Source organism: Cygnus atratus, chromosome 8, assembly GCF_013377495.2.
Source record: "Cygnus atratus isolate AKBS03 ecotype Queensland, Australia chromosome 8, CAtr_DNAZoo_HiC_assembly, whole genome shotgun sequence".
NCBI classification, from domain to species: Eukaryota; Metazoa; Chordata; class Aves; order Anseriformes; family Anatidae; genus Cygnus; species Cygnus atratus.
In genome coordinates, this window is record NC_066369.1 from 3490755 (window position 1) to 3514662 (window position 23908).

Sequence of the window (23908 nt, forward strand, 5' to 3'; positions counted from 1 at the left end):
CTCCCTGTTTCACCAGCTGTCCTGCAGGTGAGTTCCTGCTTTCTTCGTTTAGACAGAAAGAACATTCTCATCTGTATTCATTCTTCCAAGTGTAAAGATGAATACAGACCTAATAGGGTTATGCATGCTATCATTTCTATTGATGAGAAAACTGCTAAGTTTCTAGATAGTTGAAAAGCAAAATCTAAACATCTAAAATGCTTTGCATGCATTGTTGTAATAGACTTGATTGATTGTTTTTACAGAAAAAGGGATGCCACGTAGACATCTGGTATAGCTCTTCAGTTTTGTACTTGCACCCCTTGTCCCTGTGATCAACCTAAGATGGATGTAGATGTTGATGAACCGAACTAGACAAAGTAAAGCATTCTTAAGGTTTTAGAGGCTTCTGAAGATGTCTTGACTTGATAAAAACTGATACTAGCAGGTGTATCTTGCAGTTTGTAGTCTTAAGTTAAAGCAGGTCGATGTTTGTACAGTGTTATCTTCTGTAGCTAATTACAATCTAAATGCATTTAATCTAAGCTTTAAATATTCAGAGAAATGACCGTATGCTGTCAGGAAAGTAGAGATCAAATAAAAAATCGCTATTTTTATTTAAGTGTTCCTTTGAAATGCATTATTTTCAAACTTGGAACTATCTACAGAAAAAAGATTAAGCATTTCTAATTCCAGGGGATGCATAGTGCCTGTAACAATCATGGAATGTAGTGGACCACCTAATTCCACTGTGGACATCTGATATAGCGTGCCTGATGCAATCTTCTGATCTTGAGCACCCACACGTGCAAGTCCAACACAAATTGTGTTTTCAGTAATTTCTGTAAGAAAGAATATTTAAGAAATGATTCTCAAAACTTTTTCAGAGACCAAGTTCAAACTGTCACATAAAAAGGTTACTTTACTGAGTGATAGCCAGATTATAGAGGAAAAAGTACTTGGAATGCTCAAATCTTATCCGCGCTCTTACACCTCCATTTAATTATTGGAGTAGCCTAAAATTAAGCCTGTTTTTCAAAGAAAATACAAAGCTGTATCCTAGAGCTGTTCATAAGCAAGAGTGGGAAGGCAGTAGCAGTAAATAAAATTAATTCAGGAATTGTGTTCACTTAGAGGAGACTGCTGCTTCTGATTAATTCTACATAATGGATAAATGAAAGGATTGTTTCCTTTTCATCTTAAAAATATTTCAGAAATAAACTTTTAAAAGGAGTAGAGACAAATAGAAATTCATCTGACACAAGGGAGTTATCTTCATAGCTGCTCTGATTTCACCTCTGGTCTTGATAAACATCTTTCATAGTCTGCTCTTGACTAGTGTTAAGAACGCAAAGTCAAAACCACAGTCCTGCATCTTTGGGGTAACTAGATTCATACTGGTATTCATGTACAGCATAGTGTGACCAATTTAAATAGAACATAGCTGAGATTTTTGAGGCTTGACTGATCTAAAATGCCTGGAATCAGCCTCCTGCAACTCGAATTGATCAAAGAGCTCACCGTTAAAGACAGCCAGAAACAGTACAGGGCTACCAAACTGAGGCTTTGACTAAATCTCCAGGAGCCACTGGTGCATGTTCATCTGTGCTCAGTGAACTACACTGTGTTCAAGCTCTGACAAATTCATCTAATGATTAGGATTAAAAGCCCAATTCCACTACAGATAGAGAGAATGCTAAGACAATAAGGAAGGAAGTAGATTCAGGGACTCATCACTAAGTGTGAATTGAGAAGAGGAGTAGCAGATAAAAACACTGCACTAATAGTACCTGGTTCTTCTCCTTGGAGTCTCCTATTTTGAATAATGGCAAGAAGCTGTTCTGCAGCTTGGTTCACGCTCATGTAGCGTGGTGGCTCATAAATCTTCCTTCCTCTGCCAGGACAGAAAAGTAGAGTAATTTAACATATAAACAATTCCATTATGGTTTACAGCATTCTTACAGTTTATTTAAAATGAAATCTGTGAACTAGCAAATTGAACTTAAACACGCCAGGCTCTCAGGCTGGGCCTTCTAGACAAGAATGGAATTTTTAAGGAAGACAGAAAACAAGTCTCTTGTGCTCTCACCACACCTGTGAAACTGCAGGGCCTCCAGCTGGCAGATTGTTTGAATCCTAAAAGCAAATTCAGCTGTTGGAAGCAATATGCAGGTTTTGCAATTGCTCCTGAAAGATGCATTAGGCTTAAACTCAAGGGCAAACTACTGTTTTCCTGTCAAATGCCCTGTAGACAGATTATTACAGACTAGCAATATATTCTTAAATGAAATGCTTCTTTCTTTGCCAACTGTGGGTTCAATCAAACAGATTTTATTTTGAAATTCCAAAATAAACAAACCTCAATGATACTGTGAGATTTCACAAATGTTAATTTAGACCAGAGTTACAGCATGTGCATAAAGTAACTATTTTTATTCCCCATTGTCAAAACATACAGATTGCACAGAGATGATGAAGGTTTGATGAGTGTTTTTTGGATATAGTTAAATGCACATAAGAGCATTTTCTGTATTTTGCTTATTTAACTGTTAAAAAACAGTGGTATGTATACAGTACTTCACACTATTTTCAGATAACGTAAGGAAGAATGAATTCAGAACACTGTTTATACTATTAACCTATTTCAGGATGGAACAGAACAGCAGTAAAAAAAAAAAACACCTGACCCGTCAAGCAGAAAGCTTACCCCATTCTGACCTAATGCTTCTCAGAGGAACTAAGATTATGCTCTGCTGCAGATTCATTCAATTACTGTAAGTAAAGCCAGGTCCTGTTGTAATGAACAGAAAAAAATCTACTCCTTGTAAAAAACAAAAGACCATGGCCACTGAGAAGTACAACAGAAGACAGGCAAGTTCAGTATTAAACTTTAGGTAAAGAAACTTTTTTTCTTATACAAAAAATAGTTGGTAAATACACTGTATGTTTCTATGTATTTTCAAAATTGTGACTCACTTCATTAGATTCTCCACAGACTGCTCCTTCACTTTAATATCTGTAGAAAAAAAACAGTAACATAAAACACAGATTCCCTATAAACTTCCCAGTTAGCTTTCTGTGTAGGTAAAGCTTAATTTAATTAGAAAATTCTATAAACTTTATAGCAACATTTTAGCTATTACAGGAAAATGGAATACGGCTTACACTGTTTCATATGTTAACTACAAAGAAAGTAATGTGATTTCATGCGTGTGATTTTACCTAAAGATAGTGTAAGTTTCACAAATTTCAAAGTAGCTGAAAAAAAAAAAGTATCAGTATCTGATATTTTCAAAATTACTAAGTATAAAAATGGCAGGCATATTTTCCATAGGATAAACTAAATGCTAGCATGTTTAAGCACACCAAGGTATTGGGACTACTCTTAAATTATGAATACGTTGTGGTCACAGAAGGTAAAACTGTACAACTGATCGACAGTGATTACATCACTACCATGCAGGAACCTACTTTCGTTAGCACTTCCGTCCTGTCCCAATCAAAATTTAGACAATCTTCTCTTATGGGAAAAAGGGGGGAGGGGGCAGGCAGGGAAGGAGGTCAGGTAAGATTGAACATCTGCAATTTTGTGAAACTCCAGTTGACCACAATCTCTCCAAGAGACCATCAAATGTTATCTGTATTCAAATGCCTGAAAAATATCAGTGAAAACTGGATACATTTTTAAAGTATTGCTTAAGTTCATGATCAAACCTTAAACTAAGGTAACTCTGAAGAGTGTGGTTTAGAATGCAAATCTCCAAGATTATTAGTGCATAGTTTACGAAATTGCTTTTATGTCAATGAAGTTGCTTTGAAATCAGAAGTGTATAAGCACTGATCTTTTTATATCATTATTTGCTTACCTGGTAATCTAATCTTGTTGGATAAACAATCAATAAATAGACCAGAATAACCAAATTGTATTAAGGGACCAATTAGCTTAGGAATTAGCAGTTGTCAGCTGTGAGCTACAATGAGAGGTGGGTACTACGATTGTCCTTGAAGCATGAGATTCGAGTTTACTATTTCCAAATTTTTCCTCTCTTACTACTGCGTAAAGAAATGAAACACAAAAAGGGAGTACATAGAATTGATTATATACAAAAATCTAAAGAATACTTAGTTTTAATGTATTACAGTTGGAATAATCCTTGTTTCAAACACTTCTGAAGTCATCCTTCTTTAAAACAATTAACAGAATTCTGGTATATAGCCAAGTTTGAAAACAAACAACTTTCAAGGCATTGGAAAGTTTGATGTGCAGTGATGCTTACACATTTAAATTGTTTCCTGCTCAGGATTCCTCCAGTTACCACAGAATTTGTTTTTACTTAAAATATTAATGTATTTAGTACTGAGAGTTCCCACCTGTGTCTGAAAGATGATACAGAAAAGTATGTATATATACAAATATATAAGTTCCATATGGAATTGCCAGTGTATAAACTATAATCTTTAAGGATTTACCTAGACTAATAAAGTTACTCAGAAAATGGCTTTCGGCCTAGGATTGTTGGGTGGGAAAAAGATCAGACAGCACCATGGGAGAGCCTGAGGATAGCGCTCAGCTAGGAGCAGTACTGTATCAGACCCATGGTCAGCAATAATTTTTACAATACTGAAGCTTCTCACATGACAATCACCTTTTGCCAAAACACCACCAGGTGAGATAATTAGGAAAGGGAGTATCACCTCACGAAATAGAAATGTGGTTAAATGTACCACTCACCTCCCTGAAAGTCAAATGTGTTGAGCTCTAACCTAATTAAGTCAATAAAAGACAGCTGCTAGCCACTGCAATCTGACCTGGATCCCCTGAGCTAGATCTAGGTTAAAATCACATTGATCTTTACAGCAAATAAAGGCCTCCTGCTCCTGTCTGACTTCTACAAAGGTATAATTTCTTACAAATTTTCTAAAGAGGAATTAAGAAATTCATGGGCAGTGTAGCATGAACAGTGGCTGAACTGATTCTATGTACACATACACTGGAGTTCCAATTTTGGTATATTTTTAAAGATATGTGTTATCTAACCTCTGTTTAATCACAGACTTCATCTCATGCCTTTCACTATTGTATCTGGACCCTGGCAATCATGATAGCTAAGGTACCAGGATACCTGCTGCTTACCAAGTAAGCATAGTGTGTGCATTCCATTCTGCCTGTTCTTCTTGATCTTGTCAAAAAAACTTTCTGGCTTCCATGTATCTGTCCAGAAAACTATAGAAACCGTCTCTCCAAAATTGTACAACTGTAAAAACAAAAAACATATCCAATGACACACATCCACAGTCAATTCAAAAAATACTATTAGTAGTACAGCACACAAAAAAACTATAAAAACAACAAACTGGCAACACTGTGAAGTCCTGAGCATAGTGAAGAAGTTTAATAGTTTTCAGAGTACTCCTATGAGACACTTGTTTGGTTTCTCATAAATACACAACAAAACATTGCATTAAAGAAAATCTCTCACTCTTCTTTATCTCTTGATTAGTTCTAGTGCATTCCTTTTCATTCCCTCCTTTCTAAGAAAATCTGTAATTAGTGAACTGTTTTTTCTTCTTTGTAACATAGGTGTGTTGCTCTTTTACTCTCCAGACAGTAAAGCATGTTAAAGACTGATTAATAAGCTACCCGTAACATTTTTACCTATCTCGGCATTTCCCTTTCCAATGTACAGTAACTTTCAATCTACCTTCTATTCTTTGTTACTTAATTCTGAAGGCAAATTCCTCTTAAAGGCAAAAGTTTGTAAGATTAGCACCAAAACTCTTATTTATTATTTCTTATTTTGGTTAAGGTAGGCAACTTCTGGTAAAGCTGTAACACTTGCAATGTTTTCATAAACTTTGATTCTACTGACATGGTAGGATTTATATTAAAACAGCACTTTCCTGAAGACAGAAGCTGTGCCATGCAAAAGCAATTACAGTCTAAAGAGAGAGTTGATATGAAGATCTGAAGACAGAGACAGATTGCACCTAAAGCAGAGGTGCAAAATTGTTTATATGCACGTACGGTTAAGAACATTGCCAGCAGATTCTATGTCAAACATGCTCACTGCCTTTATTCGTCCCTAATCTTGGTGAAGACATTTGAAGCAATACTCTTGCCAGTCATTTCCAGTGATGCAAAACTGAAAATTAGATGTAACCTAAAGCAGAATTTGGCTTGAAAGTTTTTGTAACCAACTTGAAAATGGGCAAAAGCATGCATCAATTTTGGTCAATTCAGCCAACCAAGATGGATTTTACAGCTTGCCAACGTTCTGTCTCCTCAAGCCTACCAGAGATACCGTCATCATACAGACTGTCCTCCCCACTTTCTGTTTAAACCTGCAAGGCAGAGCAGCTTTTTCCAGCCCACTATGGGAGGCACCGTGTACGCTGTTAGCAGAAAAGAGGACCCTACATATAAGTAGCTCTGGCAGCTTTGTGCCATCTGGGGATTCCCCTATACGTACTTATTCTACTGTGGCATTAGGTTGTGGTTTTAACTCCCTTACTCTATCTAGCAAAGCAGAATTTGAATCAAAGCAGAAAGTTGTTTGCTTCCAAGGGACTAAGAGCTCAAATTTTAACTATTCATGCTGATACGTACAGCCTTTATTCAAAGATTCCTGGAAGATTACTAAAAACATTTACATTTCCTCTTTTAAATATTTCATTCTAGCACAAGAACGAGAACACACAGTGCATATTTCACAACCTAAAGGTTCTTCCAGTAAACTAAATATAGGTTGAACCAAATGTATTGTTCCTGGTGTACCTTTTGAACTATTTCAAGGCTGTATTCTAGAGGAAGAAAATAAGGAAAAAAAAAAAAAAAAGCTATGTTTTGCCTATGTGGCTAAAGCTCTCTCCATTTTGTTCCAAATGTGAAGCAAAACTATTGGAAAAAGGAGTTTCTCCTCTTCGCTGTTAGAGCACCTGGGACGACAGAAAAGCTAAACTTAAAGATTAAAAACGTAAAAAGCTTAAAGCTAAAACGTAAAGGCTTAAAGGTAACTTTAAATCTCATTGGGGAGGTGGCAGTATACCTTCAGCCATCAACAACTGCTGAAACACACAGTACCAGCCTAGCAAGCCAGCTTGCTGTCTGCCATCTGAAAGCCACAGCAGTCATTTTCCAAAAAGCAGCAGCCCTCCTTCAGCACAGAAAGTAGCCTCAATTAATCCCTTTGGCATTTTGATGCTCTGAAGAAGAGAATCTTCCACCTCTGCCTTTTTGCAAAAAAAAAAAGGACGTGCAGAAATGGATAAATGACAAGTATTTTATTGGGAATCAGATCTTTCAAACTACTTTGCCAGATATTAGAAACAAGCTGGATATAAACTTTTATGCCCTAGAACATTTGTTCTGATTGTTATTTTTCTTATTCTTTTCTACTGATCATTACAAGGACTCTCCATCATCTTTATCAACAAAAAGCAAATTATCCTTTTTGTACAAGCATTACCACTGTCAGATTCACTGAATGTCCTTGTTTAATGCATTTTGCATTAAAACTGAAGTCTGTCAAAGAAATATTGAAACACTTTTGTTCAAAATGGCTCATCTGTTCAGTAGAAACAACTTCAGTATATCTTCACATATTGGTAGTTTCAAAAATCTATACAGCTTCTCAGCACTGAAGTAGCTTCTACAGAAACAGGATGGAATGGGGCATATTTCATTGACCTCATATAAGTGACTTTGCAACTTACACCCTTGTATGAAATAAGCTTTTAAATAATAGATTTCCTAGTACTAATTCATTCATATTTCTTAACTTTAAAGAGGAGAAAATACTACTTTGGAAGCTTTCTGGTATACAATCTATGAACGCTGTGGAATTGAAGCAATAAATGGATACTCCTATTGTTTGACCACTTGTAACCAATTACCATACAAGCAATTATATAGACACAAAAATTTCTTTCTCATCTACCATTTGATCTCTGCAAACATGTAAAACTTATGCAGACAGAGGTACTGTTCTTCCATTAGAGCAAGCCTGCATTACTTTAAAGAAGCAACACATAATTGTATCAGAACATAAACTTTTAACTTTCTATCCATGTACCTATGCAGAGTCAGTTAGTTCCTACTACAGCTTTTTGTGCTGCATGCTAATTCTTACCTCTGGAAATCTAGCACAAAGTCTTGGACTTCAAAGAAAAGCCTTGCTGCAGAGAGAGCAGTAAATACCCAAAAGCTCACCGTTATCCTAAGGACTCAGCAGTTACAGATCTCAGCCAGAGACACAGCAGGTGACTGGGCACTAGAGCCAGAACCCACTGACATTAAAAATGATCCTTTCCACAAACCACAGAAGATTCAGAATAGTGGCCCAAACTTCCAGGTAGCAGGTTTGTCACTGGAAAACAACTGTGACACACATTTGTCAGCCCACGTGTATTATGACACAGCTAAGGATTATTATCATGCTTTTGGATTGTTAAGAAGTTTAATATGACAACAAACAGCTCTGTGTTGTATTTTCTGTGAAACAATCATGTTGCATGGTTGCTGGCACAACTTTAAAGATGGGCAACAGCAAATCAAGTTTCACAGCAGTCTTCTGCGTGCTGCACTCGACATCAAACAGCTGGGGTTTAGGAGTGGGCAGCATTTGTTCTGTACATGCTGAAACATTTCCAGCATCACATCTGCACAAATCATCAGATTTGTTACAGTGCCCACATTCTGCTCAAGCACAGAAGTGCCAGAATTTCTAAGGGGCTCAGTGAACTGGCTGGACAGACACTTGGTGCTCTCAGCTTGGAAACTGATGTGTTTTTACCTTCTCCCTAATGCTCAAAATCTTCACAGAAGAATTTCAAAAGCTCATTTTGAAAGACCTGTCTTTGGAAATACCCCTCCCCCTGCCCAAGCAGTAATTGGCTTAAGCAAAGCTTTGTGTGCTTAACTTTTGCAATGCAGCCAGCTAAGGTCAGGAAGGGAAGCCAGAACTCTCTACTCCCAGGCAAGGCTCCGTCTGCTGAGTTTTCTGCCTCTCACAAAATACTGAAGAAAGCTGTTCTTCAATTCACATTTGCATCAGCTCAGAACAAGCTATAACTTTCTATTTTGTTTACACACATAATACGAAAGAATATCAGACAACTTTTGGGACTGAAGTGCCTGTCTGCTTTCTATTAGTATTTCTAACCCTTCTATTAACAGTATTTCTTACTTGATTTGTTTGTATAAGCAGAATTGATTGCAAATTGTGATTTGTTTCACAGAATAAACTGGAAGAAAAAGTGCTGTACCATGATCCCAGCTTGGATAGTCTGCCTGCAACTAGAATTTCAATGAAACTAAGGAGCAACTTCAATAATGACCAGTCTGAATGACATCAGCAACTTGAAGCTGTCCAGATCGACAGACCTCGCTAAAAATATTGATGTCAATAATCACCACAAAAATACAGAGCATAAAAAGAAGGAACATGCTGAGACTAAATAGGGAAATTAAAAAAGAAAGATCCCCCATTGCCTCTAAAATGTACTAAAGCAAGCAGGAGAGACGATGCAAGATGATACTAAAGGGCAGTAGGACAACAGCTGCAGAGAAACCACGAAGTAAACATTTCAAAATGCAGACATTTATTTTTACAGAATCTCTCCCAGAATTACTGCTGTATCAGCTGCAATGATGATAAAGCAATTCTTCACTTAACAGCCTATCTCCTCTCCTAAAACTTCAGAACAGCTTCAGAAGTGGAAACATGACAGGGGAGGAAGGTAAAAGGGAGTCTTGTCATTACATTTTTCAGCATAAATGTAACCCACACAAATCCCCACAAACCCCATAGAACTGTGAGGATACTCAGATGTTAAACTGCAGATAGTTTTCACAGGACAGGACTGTTCTGCAAATGAATATACTACACAGCCTGATCATGTCCTGCTGACATCCAGAGACTATTCCCCAGTGGAATCTGGAGACTGTATAGCATCTTGCATCATCCCAGGTGGCTTCTTGATAAAACCCATTGAATCTACACTGCAAATCTAAGGCACATTTTGTTTACCCTTGTCATAAGAGTTTTGATGTGATGCCAGGTAATATTCATCCTCAAAAAAAGGAGCCTAACAAGTCAGACTTTTTCCCTTTATCCTCCACAAGCGGTTAACAACCCTCCATACCATACACACCATATTAAAAGGTTCTTACTGTGCTATGCATCATATACTGCTGCCAGAGAACAGCCTAGGAAGGACAATCGTCAACAAAGAGGTAGCAGGAATCAGACAAGCTTCATTTTTGTTTGCTATTGGTCATATTAAACAACCACAGGCCTAGGCCTGGCTGTTTATGCCATCTTATTTAGTATCGTGGACTTTTAACAACTTTGAATCCATCACATGAGAAGGTTCATGTGAAGTGGAATGCTTTTTACAGTTAACACACACAGAGCTGCAACTCCTTGTGCTACCGCAGGCCCACAGCTTGGCTTGGCTGCCCCAAGAACCTCCAGTCCCCTTAGTACATGCCAGCAAGGGAACTGTGAAGAAAAAGATGTTTGGCTGATGGAAGCCCACTCCACATGATTGCAGTCTTCAGAAGGCAGCTGAGACTAATCACATAAAAGCACATAAAGGGAAGAACACGTTTTTCCTCTTAGCTGTCTCCTATATCAGTGCCTAAGAAATAGCTGCTCTATAAGAAGAACAAAATTCAACTATCAAAAGACTTCAAAATCTCAAGCAAACCCGAACAGGACAGCATCTTCCCTCCAAGGTAACATCCCTTTATCTTTGGTAAGCTTGTCAGACTCTTCCCAGTGATATCAAACTTTCCCACCCTACTCACTTCGGTTACTCATCTGAGACGAAGACAACTAAATGGAGACAAAAGTCTGTTGGGAGTAAATGGATGTTTCTGGGCTGTATTTCCTGGTGACAAATGGCACAAAGTTGCACAGCAAATATGAGTAATAAGCTAGTGTAACTAACGTTGATTTACCGTTTAGTTGGTTTGAGAAGCAAATGCCAACTTGTAAAAGGCTCAGAGGCAGGTAGTCAGAGACAAAAACAGCTAGTGGTAGAAAACAGTTTATTTTAACTGTCAGTGAATAAAAAAAAAAAAATTTGCATAGAGCCCCTCCTATTAGAGCAAAGAGTATTTTTGAAAGGTTAAGATGCACAGAGAGGGTGGAGGTAGAACTCAGGTTCCGCTCCCGCAACTACTACAGGTTTTCTATTTGACTATGACCACGGCAAGTTATGACAGCATCCTTCAGCCTCCCTATCTATAAGTAATACTCGTCTACTTGACACAGAAAGTTTACTCACCTATTTAGCAAAGACTCAAAGATAACACAGCAAGCACTGCTTTTGTGTTTAAATGAACAGCTAGTAGCTAAAAGGCAAAACTACTTTGCAGCTGTAATTGTGTTACAAGGACTAAGTGGTCTGCAAACAAAAAAAATCATGAAGATGAGTCACTGAAGGAGACAAGGTGACATGCAGATGTTTGTTCCGAAGCTATTCAGGTGGAAAGTGGGTATGTCTCAAAAGAAAGGCAGGTCTTTGCTATGAAATGTTTTTAACTAACTATCCCACCAAAATATAAAATAAATGCTTACAAAACTAGCAGCACCACTCTCCCAGAAATGAGTGGCTCTTCCTCTGGATCTACACCTCTATATTCAAACGGAGCAATAAATGGAACCAATTATAAAGATGATAACTGAAAGCCTAGAAAATACAATGGTGCTCTTTCTACAAATGAAAGAGGTGTAACTCCTTCCTTCTACAAAGACCTTAGATTAAAGGTGTAAAAATAAAACTATTATTTATTGCTAAGGTTAAACTAAGAACACATCACTTAAAGTTCTTGAGGCAGTCCAGATCATTCACTGTGTTTTGATAATACGAGCAGGATAATAATCTGCTTTCCAGTTGGGCAGAGATTTTGGGCAGTACGAAGGCTATATGCCATTTCAGCTAACTAGCAGGATTAACTAATTGGTATGTTTGCTGAAGCTAGAACCTGCTCACCATATTCTATTATAGCTATTTTCAAGCATATCTCTTGGAAAATCCTTTCTTCCTTCTTTTGTCTTTTCTTTTCCTGTACTTTTCTTCTAACTCCTTACCTTAGTCTTTTGTCTCATCCCCATGGCTTGTTTCCAGCTTTGCACCTTAGTTCTTTGTGTTTTCTTTTTTTTCTTTTTTTTTTTTTAATAGTAACACCATTATTTCAAGCCATTTCAAGCTGCATCATCCCTTCACATGCGTCCCAGTTCAGAATGATGCATTTTCCTCATGTGCTTGACCATCCATACTGCCCCCTCAAACATACACCTATCAGAACTGGGTCAGAATGAATTCTATCCTGAGAGCTCCATTCTGGCCATTCTAGTCAGTGACCCTCTCAAACTCATCCAGATGTCATACAGATTAGGAAGGAAGGAAAAAGGCATAAATTAGAATTTTGTTGTTGTTGTTTTGTTTTTTGAATAGATCTGTCCCTTTATTCTAGGGCTAAAAGCCTTAGCAGTCAGCACTTATTCTAAAAACTGAGTGTGGGTATAGATAAAGCCATGGAAGTCAGGTTAGACTCTTCTCTTTGTTCTCAACTTGCAATGCTGAATCCTCATCAGATAGGGCTGAGGCAGCATCAAGATGACTATTGGGCAGCTGAGCAGTGGTAAATAAGAGGTAAGCCTGTTACCTAAAATACTAGGCTTTAAAAGTTACAGAACTATGGTGCAGCCGTTGACAAGGACAGCTGACATGCCCCATTAGTTACCACCTAGCAGAAGTGCCCTCTGAGAATTTCAGCCTTCCCTTGAAGACTTCTGTCCCACCTCTTTGACTCCCCTGGCAGTGTACGTAGTCAACTGCATGACTCTCTTCTCTGGTGTTCATTCTCCACTATAACAGGAGTCATAGTGATCAACGTACTTGGAATTTGACATGCAGGCAAGAGAGGTGAACCTTCACAGAACATGCTAAGAGGTGTTCACAAAGAGGCACTTTTCCTTGTTTCTTTCCCCACTTCACCTTCTGTTTTGTTTTTGAAGGAAAAGATGTTCTTTAGACTTGGAAAAAAAGATACAATGAAGCCCAGCAAGAACAGTGTAAAAGGGGAGTCACAGCAAGATATAGAACCTTATGCCCAGTCTAATACTCTGACTGATACTGACTTAAGTATTTGTCCCCTGGTTTCAAGAGCTGTAGCTCACTGTATCAATCTCTGAGATCATCCCAGAAGTTTGGAAAGTTTAATTTTCAAAACTAAAAATCTCAATTACTTATAAAAATAAAATGCTAGCCTGTACAGCCTTCAAAACAGCTCCACTAACTGTTAGTTAAATGGGCAAGGCAGGTTGGTGGGTTTTTTTGTTGTTGTTGTTGTAAAGGGTGAATGTATTTTTTTCTAAGTTGGCAAGAAATATATTTATGCTCTTTGTGGAAAAAACACCACTAATGCTCTGAACGTATCTAAAATTCATAGATAATGTTTACATATATGCAGAGATTGCTGCACAATACTTCTGATACACAGAATCACAAAGCTTACTTCAGTTAAGTTACTTCAGTAACTCTATTGTACAGGAAAACTGCACAACTGCCAGAATGTTGTTGGCTACATAGAAACATCACTGGTGACAAGCGACATGTTCTTCTGTGAACACACTGGGCTGTAGCTGCGTTTTACTAAGGCCTAATCAGCAGTTACAGCTCACTATGCACATGGCTTTCAGAACAGCGTATAAAGGTGTTTCCTGTTTTTCTCTAGAAAGAAAGAAAGAGGTTTTGTATCACAATCAGATTAAAACAAGAAAAAAAGCCAAGCCTTTTCTGTGGTGAGGCAAAAGAGGAATCCCTGTTATACTTGACAGCAACATTGCAAGTTGAAACACACTAACTCCAAAAGTAAGTTGATGGCAGGAGATCACCATGAACATAAAGAAGTAAAGACTGTTGAAAGAAATTATAAACTTCCACCACAACTCGAATTAAACCACCAGTTGTTTTTTGTATTTTTTTTTTGTAAGATACCCCTCACTTGCTGTTTATGCCTTTGACGTACAACGAAGAGCTAAATGTATAGCTGCTTATAGTCCTGTCCGGTAACACAATATGATCACTATTTCCTGAAATGCCTTTTACAACAACAGGAATGTTGACTTATGAGAAGGCAGTCCCTCCCAAGCCAGAACGGAAAAGGAGACTATTGCCAGAATGAATAACATCACATTTCCTTCGTGCTCTATTCCTTTTAGTATGGGATAAGGAAATAGTAAGCTAATCTCCAAAACTCTGTATACGTGAAAAAACATACGACTGTAATATATTCCCGGTTAGTTTTCTTCTTTTTTTTTTCCAATTAACCTAGAAGCTCTATAGTCTTCATTCCTATGCCTGACTGGAGTTATGGAGGAAGCAAACTTTCAGAAAACTTAGTCATCTGTACTTTTGGGGAGTATGAGCCTTGCATCTTCTTTTCTAATGAGCAAAAAAAGAAGAGTAGAAAGGTAGTGGGTAGCAAAAACTACCTGTCAACAGTTCAACTGCAGAAGCAAACTTTGTACCACTGTTAAGCCAAAAGGGGAAAGAGTGAGCCCCAGCCTCAACTCCTGTGTTATCTGCCCCAGTAAGTGCAGTCATGCGATAGCTGCCATCTGTCTGCTACGGACATAGATTTTAGACATCAAGGAACCTATTTCCTTCCTAAAAGATAATGTTGCCTGAGTCTTATAGCAATAGGCAGGTGTCACTTAGAAAGTGCCCACAGGAAGAATTATAAAGAATGTGACAATCCTATCCTGCATTCCCTTTAATATGAGCATGATCTCAGAATAGGTGTCAATGCAGCGCTGCTGAGCTGTCAGATCAGACAGGGTTCTCATGTTTCTAAACCATTAAGAGGTGATCACAGCTAGATATAGCACCCAGTTTATTGCAATAGATTTTCTGCTGTTGGGCAGCACAAAAATATGGCTATTAAAGTTTGCCAGTGTGAATCTGAAGGCATCAGTTTACTGAAACAAAAAATGGTGTTCGTTCTGTTAAGCTAGGAAGGAATGCTTCCTCCTGCAACGATGAAAACTTATTCAAATGCTCAACTGTTCCCTGTAGCACACTTATATTCCTGTACTTTCTTATAGTCTTGGTAAAGTGAGACCTTTGTTTAGAATGTTGCAGACACAGGGAACCATTCTGAACCCTGAGAGGGCAGGTTCCACATTAAAGAAATGAATGAAAACAAAAGAGGGATGCTTCAACTAATCTGTATGTGATTAGTAATGAAACATACTCTGACATAGCATTCTTCATGCAGGAAAAGTAAATAAAGGACCTGTATGCATGTAAAAAGAAATAGTGAAATATTTCTTGGGGGACAGTAGGCCTTTTTTAGCTATGCAAGAAGTACAAAAAACTGTCTCCTTGGCTAGGCAAATCCCTTCTCTCTCAGCAGATGGACAGGAAGTGAAGGCTGGTCAACCTGGGAGAGAAGGAATGCATCATATATAAGGTTTTGGAGTTAGTTACAATCCAAGTTGGGCACATAGGCTTGTGCATACATTCCTTTTATTACAAGACAAGCATACTCCACAATGGGTTTAACAACCTAATTTAAGAATAAACTTATCAGGTGACCATCAGAGATGCACGGAAGCCAGTATGAGCAAAGCATTATCTGTAAAATAACTTAAATACCAAAGCTTTTTGAGGCAGAGGGAAGTTAGAGAACAGAGAAGAACAAAAGTACTACTATTAATTTACACATGGGCTCATCAAAAGGGACTTTTGCTGACATGTAGCATGCTGAAAAGGAAGTGTTAACAAATTCTGCCAACAGAACTGTACAATTGCTACAGATCTTCAGACTTTGGATTGCAACATGCACTGTTTACAGCAATAGAGGAGCTCACTAATTCTATGTTTAGCACTTGTGGAATACCATATATACAAAAATGTTACCTGTAAACCACAGCATCCTACTGCATTCATTATTGAAGCATTGTGAATGACCCTGTATGGAATTCCCAAGTTTACTGCACGTAGTACTAAATCACTGTGTGTTGTGGCCCTGTGATAAGAAGGGAAAGGGATTAAAGATTGAAAAGATACAGTGATCAAGTATTACTATTGTTATGGTTTGCTTTGAAAGTAAAATTAAACCCTTCACAAATAGGGAAATGCATAGGTACCAAAAGGGCAACAACAACTTGACTAATTGTTACAGGAAAGTAAAAACCCCAGTATGGTTTCCACACGCTGCCTTCCCCAGCTGAAAATACCAAAAGCCTCAGTGTGCTACCATTCTTTCTGGCATCATTAAAACTCTAACACTAGCACAATTGTTCCTTTTTAAAGCAGCTTTGGCAACTACATGAAAAGGAAAGTTCCATTTGTCCTTTGTCTTCTGCAGGTGCCTGCTGGACATCTGTTCAGCTGTGAAATTCAGCTCTGTTTGGCATAGGCTTCAGCAAAACGCCAGCATTTCCTTACTCACTGCACAGGCAGACCTTCTCTCATCTAGGAAATGCTAGGAAAGCAACTCTCTCGAACAAGAACTTGGAACAGACTGAGGTGAACTAACTGCGTTTGGTACTTGGAAAAAACACCCTTACACTAAATGTACTTTTCTGAACATGTAAGCTAAATGACTCAAACTAACAATGTCTAGGCTTGAGTGGTCAAGTTTATTCTGAAGTAACTAAGAAAAATCAAGTTAAGTTTAGAACTGAGCTAAATTTGGTTCTTAGGTGCATAATGCTAAAAAAAAAAAAAAACCTTACAGTGACTGGAGCAAGAATCACTGGGCTCACAAATAACAAGATTAGGACTAAAGTCCTTCTAAGATGGTAAGTAAATATAGATCCAGCTAATCTTATTTTTGAACTGCGACAATTTTTAAATGTTTTGCTTGCCCATGTGTTTACGTACATGCTCGGCACTCCATTTTCCATGTGAAATAGGAAAATGCACCTACCCCTGCCTAAATTTAAACAGTGACTTTAGCCATCTCATCCCAGAGATGTACCATGCGTTTCTGGCCATTCCAAAGAAAGAAATTGCATATGCTGATCGGAATAATTAAATAGGAAAACTGCTTTCACCCTGGCCTGGTTCGGTTGCTCTAACAGAATTTCCCCCATTATCAGTGTGATAATTTCCACACTTCATGTCTGACTAGCACCAACAGCAGATCAGGTGCTTCAGACAGGAACACAAATGTGACAGCAGCTGTTAAGGCTGTAGAATGAGTCATTTAAAAAAAAAAAAAAAAGAATCAATTTCACTGAAGGAAAAATGAACAGAGGAATCTCAATTTAGGAAATCAAATGACCAAGGGATCAGCTGGCTTTATTCACTGAAATTTGCTCCCGCCAGATTTTTCTCCCAGTAGATCTGTCTGTAATGACTGTAGCTAAAAGCAGAAGTGCCTTCACAAGCACTCAGCTAATATGCACAAAAGCTTGATGGATTCAGCCCTTTGAGCCCAAGGCTATACTGATGTATTTTCTGTCACTGATACTGAGTTTAAGACTTTTTGTGGGTACCAATAATACAAATATTAACATGGGCTAGATGAAGGTGGGCTTTCCAATACAATACTAAAATTGTCAGACTCCTGCTAGCACGTCCATGGTTTTACCTATGTCTGCAGAGGAAACACTTGCAGTGAGCACCAATGAGAACTTTAAAATGGGCACAACTTATTTCATCACCTTCACTATTAACCACTTATACCTGAGGGTTCCTAAGACTGCCAAGTACTCTTCCTGCTGGCAAGCATACTTGAAACTCTAAGATCAGCTGCAGTCACACAGCTTCTATCGAACTCTCATGGGGCTTCTCTTAGGATGGAAACATTCAGTACTCTTTCCAAGAAACCTCTGAAAGCCCTAAATCCTCAGGGCTCTACATAGGCAGAGGAGTAGTTCTAACTGCAATACAAAGAACTAAGAACACAAACATTTAGACAGGAGCAACTCATTCTAAAAAAGGGTAGTCTTCTACAGTGATGTAGTATGTTATAGCTGATCAGAACTGCAATATTTCATCGTTGAAATTACTGATACTTGAGGCAGATTGAGATGCTGCTTACAAGTAGCAATTATAATTCAATAGATGTAGAGGGTTTATGTTGTGCACTTATATCAGTCCCTGGATCATAGCACAAGGGTACAAGTAATGTGGTTCTACACTCTACATGAATCCTAATTTTAATGTTAATATGCACTAGAAGTATAATTAATATTTCTGAAATACAGCATCATCTGCTCCTAAGAACTAGTTTAATATAATATTCTCTTGCCAATTCCCTTCAACCTGTGTTTACATAAATTATCTGCTTTTGACAGGTGTGTACACTGCTCTTCTTTTTCATAAACTATTTTTTCACTCATAGGGTGCTCAGTGATTTGATTTTTTTTTCTTGTGCCCCGTAGCACTGCGGAAAAAAAATAAATCTTGAATCACCAGCTGGAGACTAAAAGCTCTTCTGTGTGGCTTGACATTACAGATTGATGATGCCTGACTGATAAGACAGAAGGGAGGTCCTTCTGGTAATAGAAAAAGACTGTACCTTTCAGCAGGAATTAGAAGTGGAAACAAAAGGCTTAATAAACCAAACTGAGAAGACATTTTTAATGACTTAACTGATTTTAAAGACTAGCATATATCAAAGCCTAAGTGCTGTACAATCAAATCAGTATTCTTTCTAAAACAGCTAAGAATTAAAGCTGCAGTTTATAAATGCTAATCACAAGTAAAAAAACATTTTCTCAAAACATAGCACATTTCTATGTGACATTCTAGAATCTTTTCTGTTAGCAGATAAAACCTGGAACAAAATATTTTCTATAAAAGCTAGCATGAAGATTGTGACTGCTGAAGGAAACACCTATGTATCCCAGAGGGTCCACGTTTCCTGGGTGAGGAAACTCCAAGACAGAAGTGTGGACAACTGCGTGTATATTTTGTATGCAATAAAAACATACACAGACATAAAAAATGCTTCTGGTCTGAAAATCAGCTTCTTCAAGAAGAATTAGAGCTATGGAGGATAGCCCCTTCCTTTTGGAAGAAGAAAGTGATCAAGCTTGAGCAATAACTAAAATGTTGCTTCATCTTACCCAAAGGGATCACCAACAACAAGAAAAGCGACATCGCAAACATCGGCATCTTTTAAAATGCTATCTGCTTCTTGTTCCACCATTTCTCGGTCAGCCAAAATCAATTCTTTTCCATAAAACTTTTCCTAGAAGTTGAAATTAATAAGAAACACCAAAATAAGACAAGTGGGAGTGCTTTCATCTCTGTTAGTATGCTTGCTTAGAAACACGGACAATGGGCACTGGAAAGGAGAACTTGACTATCATCCCCAGCTGTTTGACCCACGTCTTAAGAGAACCCTGCCTCCCCTTGCGAGAACGCACGGGCTTCCCATTAGGCAGCTCACAAGTTGACAAGAATTACTTTCAAACATATTATTTCAATACTGACTTGCCTCCAAAAATAGCTCGTTCACACCCACATACTGCAGCTACCCAGGTGGACTCTAGGCATAGTAATTCAACCAGTCATCCTATTTTAAGGCATCTCCTCTCCCCAGTCAAAGCCTAACTGCTCAGGATACTTATAATACTGACATAAAACCAGACACAAATATGACACTAGCTATACTATAGCCTAGTTTTATAGCTTTTATTTTTCTTTTGTACATTGCAACTAACCACATCTAAGGAATAACTTCGTATTAATCCTTCATTTTCAGTCCTCTGTAAGAAATAATTTACCTCATATATGGGTAAATTTGTATTTGATTCTGTCCTTCGTTTTTCTTCAGCAGCCCACTAATCGTTGGGACTCTTTGTATGTTTTAAATGCCTTTATTTCCAGAATCAACCTCACATGCGTAATAAATCTTCATAGAATCAGAATACGAAAAGAATCATAGAATCATTCAGGTTGGAAAAGAGCTCCAAGATCATCTAGTCCAGCCTTCAACCTAGTACTGAAGTCTAGAAACATGTTGTCTGACCATCCTGAACATATCTGGCTCCATAAGTTTCACCACTCATTTCACATGCTCTTTACATGATTAATTTTTTTTTTTTTTGCCAGGGCACAGACCAGAAAGGGTGTTTTTATTCTGAGTAGTACTGAGCAAATTTGGGCAGCATGGTTTAATGGGTGATATTGGTGGTAGGGGGATGGTTGGACATGATGATCTGGGGGGTGTTTTCCAACCTTTATGATTCAACGTACATAAAACTACCAAGTCAGTTATGGTTCGGAAACATTTTACTCTGTGTCCACATTTTGGCTAGGACAGAGTTAATTTTCCACCTAGTAGCTGGTATGGTGCTGTGTTTTGGATTTAGGACACAGACAGACAGACACAGACAGACAGACACAGATTTCTAGGTTGGAAGAGACCTCAAGATCATCGAGTCCAACCTCCGACCTAACACTAAGTACTCCACTAAACCATATCGCTAAGCTCTACATCTAAACGTCTTTTAAAGACCTCCAGGGATGGTGACTCCACCACCTCCCTGGGCAGCCCGTTCCAATGCTTAATAACCCTTTCGGTAAAGAAGTACTTCCTAACATCCAACCTAAAACTCCCCTGTCGCAACTTTCGCCCATTCCCCCTTGTCCTGTCACCAGGCACGTGGGAGAAGAGACCAACCCCCACCTCACTACAACCTCCTTTAAGGTAACTGTAGAGAGCGATAAGGTCGCCCCTGAGCCTCCTCTTCTCCAGGCTGAACAACCCCAGCTCCCTCAGCCGCTCCTCGTAAGACTTGTTCTCCAGACCCCTCACCAGCTTCATCGCCCTTCTCTGGACTCTCTCGAGCACCTCCATGTCCTTCCTGTAGCGAGGGGCCCAAAACTGAACACAGTACTCAAGGTGCGGCCTCACCAGAGCCGAGTACAGGGGCACAATCACTTCCCTAGACCTGCTGGCCACACTGCTTCTTATACAGGCCAGGATGCTGTTGGCCTTCTTGGCCACCTGAGCACACTGCTGGCTCATATTCAGCCGACTATCAACCAATACTCCCAGGTCCTTCTCGGCCAGGCAGCTTTCCAGCCACTCATCTCCCAGCCTGCCTAGGATGAGAATAACAGCCTAGGATGAGAATAACATTGATAACACGCTGACGTTTTAGTTGTTGCAGAGCAGTGCTTACACTAAGTCAAAGACTTTTCAGTTTCTCTTACAGCCCTGCCAGCTGGGAGGCTGGGGGTGCACGAGGAGCTGGGAGGGGACAGAAGCAGGGCAGCTCACCCAGACTGGCCAAAGGGATGTCCCATACCATGTAGTGTCATGCTAAACCATGATATGGGGTGGCTGGCTGGGGTGGGAGGGGGCACTTCTTGGGGATGGGATAGGCATTGGTCAGCAGGTGGTGAGCAACTGCATCATGCATCACTTGCTTTGTACATTCTAATATTATTACTATTATCATCATTCTTATTTCTCTTCCTTTTCTGTCCCATTAAACTGTCTCTAATTTCAACCCAAGAGCTTTTACTTTCTGCCGATTCTCTCCCCCGTCCCACTGGGGGGTGGGGGGTACCGAGCTGCTGTGTGGTGCTGAGCTGCCTGCTGGGTCAAACCACAGTGCTCTCTGCCTTGTACTCCACAGCTTATCTGGAGATAAGACACCTACCCTACAGGCAAGCTAGTCCTGTTTTTTGTATTATTTCAACATAAAGTATTATCTTCCTATGACCAGTGAGGACATGAGTTCTAGTGTGTATATTTTTATGACTGCTTTCTCCCACACAGTGTATTTAGTTAAAAAAATAAAAATTATCTGCATGCTGCCCAACAGCCCACCTCTGACCGACCTGTGTACACATTCTGGAAGACCCACGAGGGTGAGGCACTTTGTGCACACAGCAGCAGGGAGACCTGGGCCACTCAAACTATGCCAGCAGGCATCATAACGCCTTGGGCGGATAGAGAGGTTCAAAACTCCAAAACGTACTTTTTTTGTTAGTATGTCTGTGGATTGTATTTTTAAATCGGACATTTTTCTCATTAAGTTCTCTGATATTCCAAGACCTCCTCAGGCTGTCAGAGAGGTGAAAACTAGCCCCAAAACGCCAACAGCACTCGCAGGAAGGAAACCTTTATTTCCGCTCCCCTCACGGGCAGGGGCCGATTCCTCCCGCGGGCCGTGCAGCCCCCGGCCCCAGCCCGCTCCCCCCGTGCCGACCTACCAGCGCCTCCCGCCCCGCGGGCAGGACGGACGTGTAGGCCTCCAGGTACACCCTGCGGCACCGCCGCACCGCCTCCAGCCCCTTCACCGTGATGTCCTCGGCGTCCCCCAGGCCCAGCCCGATGAGGTACAGCATGATGGGAGGGGGGGGGAGGTCAGGCCCGGCAGCGTCGCCTGCCAGCGGGAGGGAAACGGCCGTGAGCCGGGAACAGCCGCTCTCTGTCACCGCCCGCTCGCCCGCCCTGCCCTGCCTCACCGCCAAGGCCCCGAGGCCCACCTGCCTCCCGCCGCCGCCACGCTTTGCGGCGCTGGGCGGCCGCGGAGGCCGCCGGGAGTTGTAGGCCGCGGGCCGCCGGCGCCCGACATGGCGGCGGCAGCGGCCGGGGGTGGCGAGGCGCCGGGCGGCCCCGTGGTGCCGCTGCGCAGCGGCCGCAGCATCCCGGTGCTGGGGCTCGGTGAGTCCCCGTGGGGCTGGCGGCGGGCCCGGCCGCAGGCGGCACCCCAGGAGCTTCCACCACGCCCAGAGGGGCCGGGGGGCCGCGGGGGCTCGCAGCGCTCGGTGGCCCGGGGAGGAGCCGCCGCCCCGCTACGTCCCGTGCGGGGGAGGCCGCAGGTTGAGAACGGGGGGGGGGGGGGGGGGGGGGGGGGATGTTATGTTTGCTGAACGGCCGGTGGGGAGAAAAAAGCCATGTAGTACTTCCCTCGCTGTGCGTTGGCGTATCAGGTTCATACCGTTACAAATCCCAAACCTGTCAAATTCTTGGATTTGCTTACGGCTGCGAAGAGCCAATACGTTAATGGGTAAAGGTCACGCTTCAAGTCCGCAGCGGTGTCAGTACCGGTCAGCGTGCTGAGGGCAGCGGGCCTGGCAGGCCAGGACGCTCCCAACCGGGAGATGGCCGAGGCACAGCGTGCCTGCAGGTGTGGCACACAGGCACACATACCCCGCGCGTGTCGGGGGCCATTGCTCACGTCATCTGGTTTTTCTGATTTTTAGTGAAGAGTTGTCTTTTTATGTAGTTGTTTATATAGCTACGTATTTACATTAATTAGTTTTTATTGGTGGTAAAAATAAGTAGTTAATTTCTCTCTTGGAGCTTTTGCACGGTATTTGAGGATCTCTTTCTGTCTTTTCTTTGCAATCTTTCCAGATGTCTCTTCCATTGATAACATACTCTAAAACGTGAGTACCCTTACCAATCACCCTTACCTTCACAATACAATTTTGTCATGGACTGATCTGATATCCCAGGTTTTTCATTGTTTTAGATAAACATACAAATCAAAGACAGTTACATTCTTTGTCTGTGACACCAGAGCTAATCAGTCACACAAGTATCAGGATAAGCAATAAAATAAATGACCCATGTGCTCTTTTCGTCTTTATCCCATGACTGTGTACTGACTTCAGAGCAATTATTTAGGATTTTCATTAGTGTAAAGCAGGGCAAGATTGGAGCTTGGGATTTTAGAGCATATTAAGCCATTTAAGTTGATAGAAGTTGGCTTTTCATTTTAATAGGGTTAAGTTTTCATCCAGAAACACTAAATGAATAGCTAGAGTTAGCAATGCTCATCCAAAATAATTTGAACAGACTTAAAAAGTCTTAGCAACTCAGCATCAGCAAGAAAAGGATTTAAAAGTCTACAAAATGTTGCTAACAGTTTTTACCACGTGCGCTTATATGCATTACATGTGTTCATAAGCATGTGACCTGTATCTA

General features: G+C 40.2%; 2 protein-coding genes across 5 annotated transcripts in view; one reads left to right on the plus strand and one right to left on the minus strand.

The window, feature by feature from the left end:
• Positions 1-555: 555 nt before the first annotated feature.
• On the minus strand, positions 556-22578 carry DPH5 (diphthamide biosynthesis 5). Of its 3 annotated transcripts, none has more exons than XM_050712174.1 (9): positions 22462-22578; positions 22186-22358; positions 19080-19204; positions 15916-16024; positions 5114-5234; positions 2956-2995; positions 2074-2115; positions 1770-1873; positions 556-821 (listed from the first exon to the last, which is right to left on the minus strand). In XM_050712174.1, exons 2-9 carry the CDS (start codon positions 22318-22320, stop codon positions 598-600), a joined length of 900 nt encoding a protein of 299 aa, XP_050568131.1. In that variant the 5' UTR covers positions 22321-22358; positions 22462-22578; the 3' UTR covers positions 556-597. The 3 variants fall into 3 exon arrangements, with proteins under 3 accessions (XP_050568131.1, XP_050568132.1, XP_050568133.1); XM_050712175.1 differs by lacking the exon at positions 22462-22578 and adding an exon at positions 22441-22457; XM_050712176.1 differs by lacking the exon at positions 2074-2115 and having other exon boundaries at positions 22186-22467.
• LOC118243306 (uncharacterized oxidoreductase ZK1290.5-like) overlaps positions 22509-23908 on the plus strand; it is a 49693-nt gene continuing 48293 nt past the window's right edge. For both annotated transcript variants that reach the window (XR_007708591.1, XM_035537240.2), the window contains exon 1: positions 22509-22639. Coding sequence is in view for 1 of the 2 variants with exons in the window: in XM_035537240.2 (XP_035393133.1) it covers positions 22549-22639 (91 nt within the window). In the remaining variant the exon portion in view is untranslated. The remainder of the gene's footprint in view (positions 22640-23908) is intronic.

What these genes read in the sequence shown, in the direction of transcription:
- DPH5 (XM_050712174.1), bottom strand. Translation starts at nt 22,320, where the DNA reads ATGCTGTACCTCATCGGGCTGGGCCTGGGGGACGCCGAGGACATCACG. An exon ending in TCTGTGGAGAATCTAATGAA is followed by an intron (nt 2,116 to 2,955) that starts GTGAGTCACAAT and finishes ATTTGCTTTTAG; the next exon opens with GATTCAAACAATCTGCCAGC. An exon ending in GAGGCCCTGCAGTTTCACAG is followed by an intron (nt 1,874 to 2,073) that starts GTGTGGTGAGAG and finishes CTGTCCTGGCAG; the next exon opens with AGGAAGGAAGATTTATGAGC.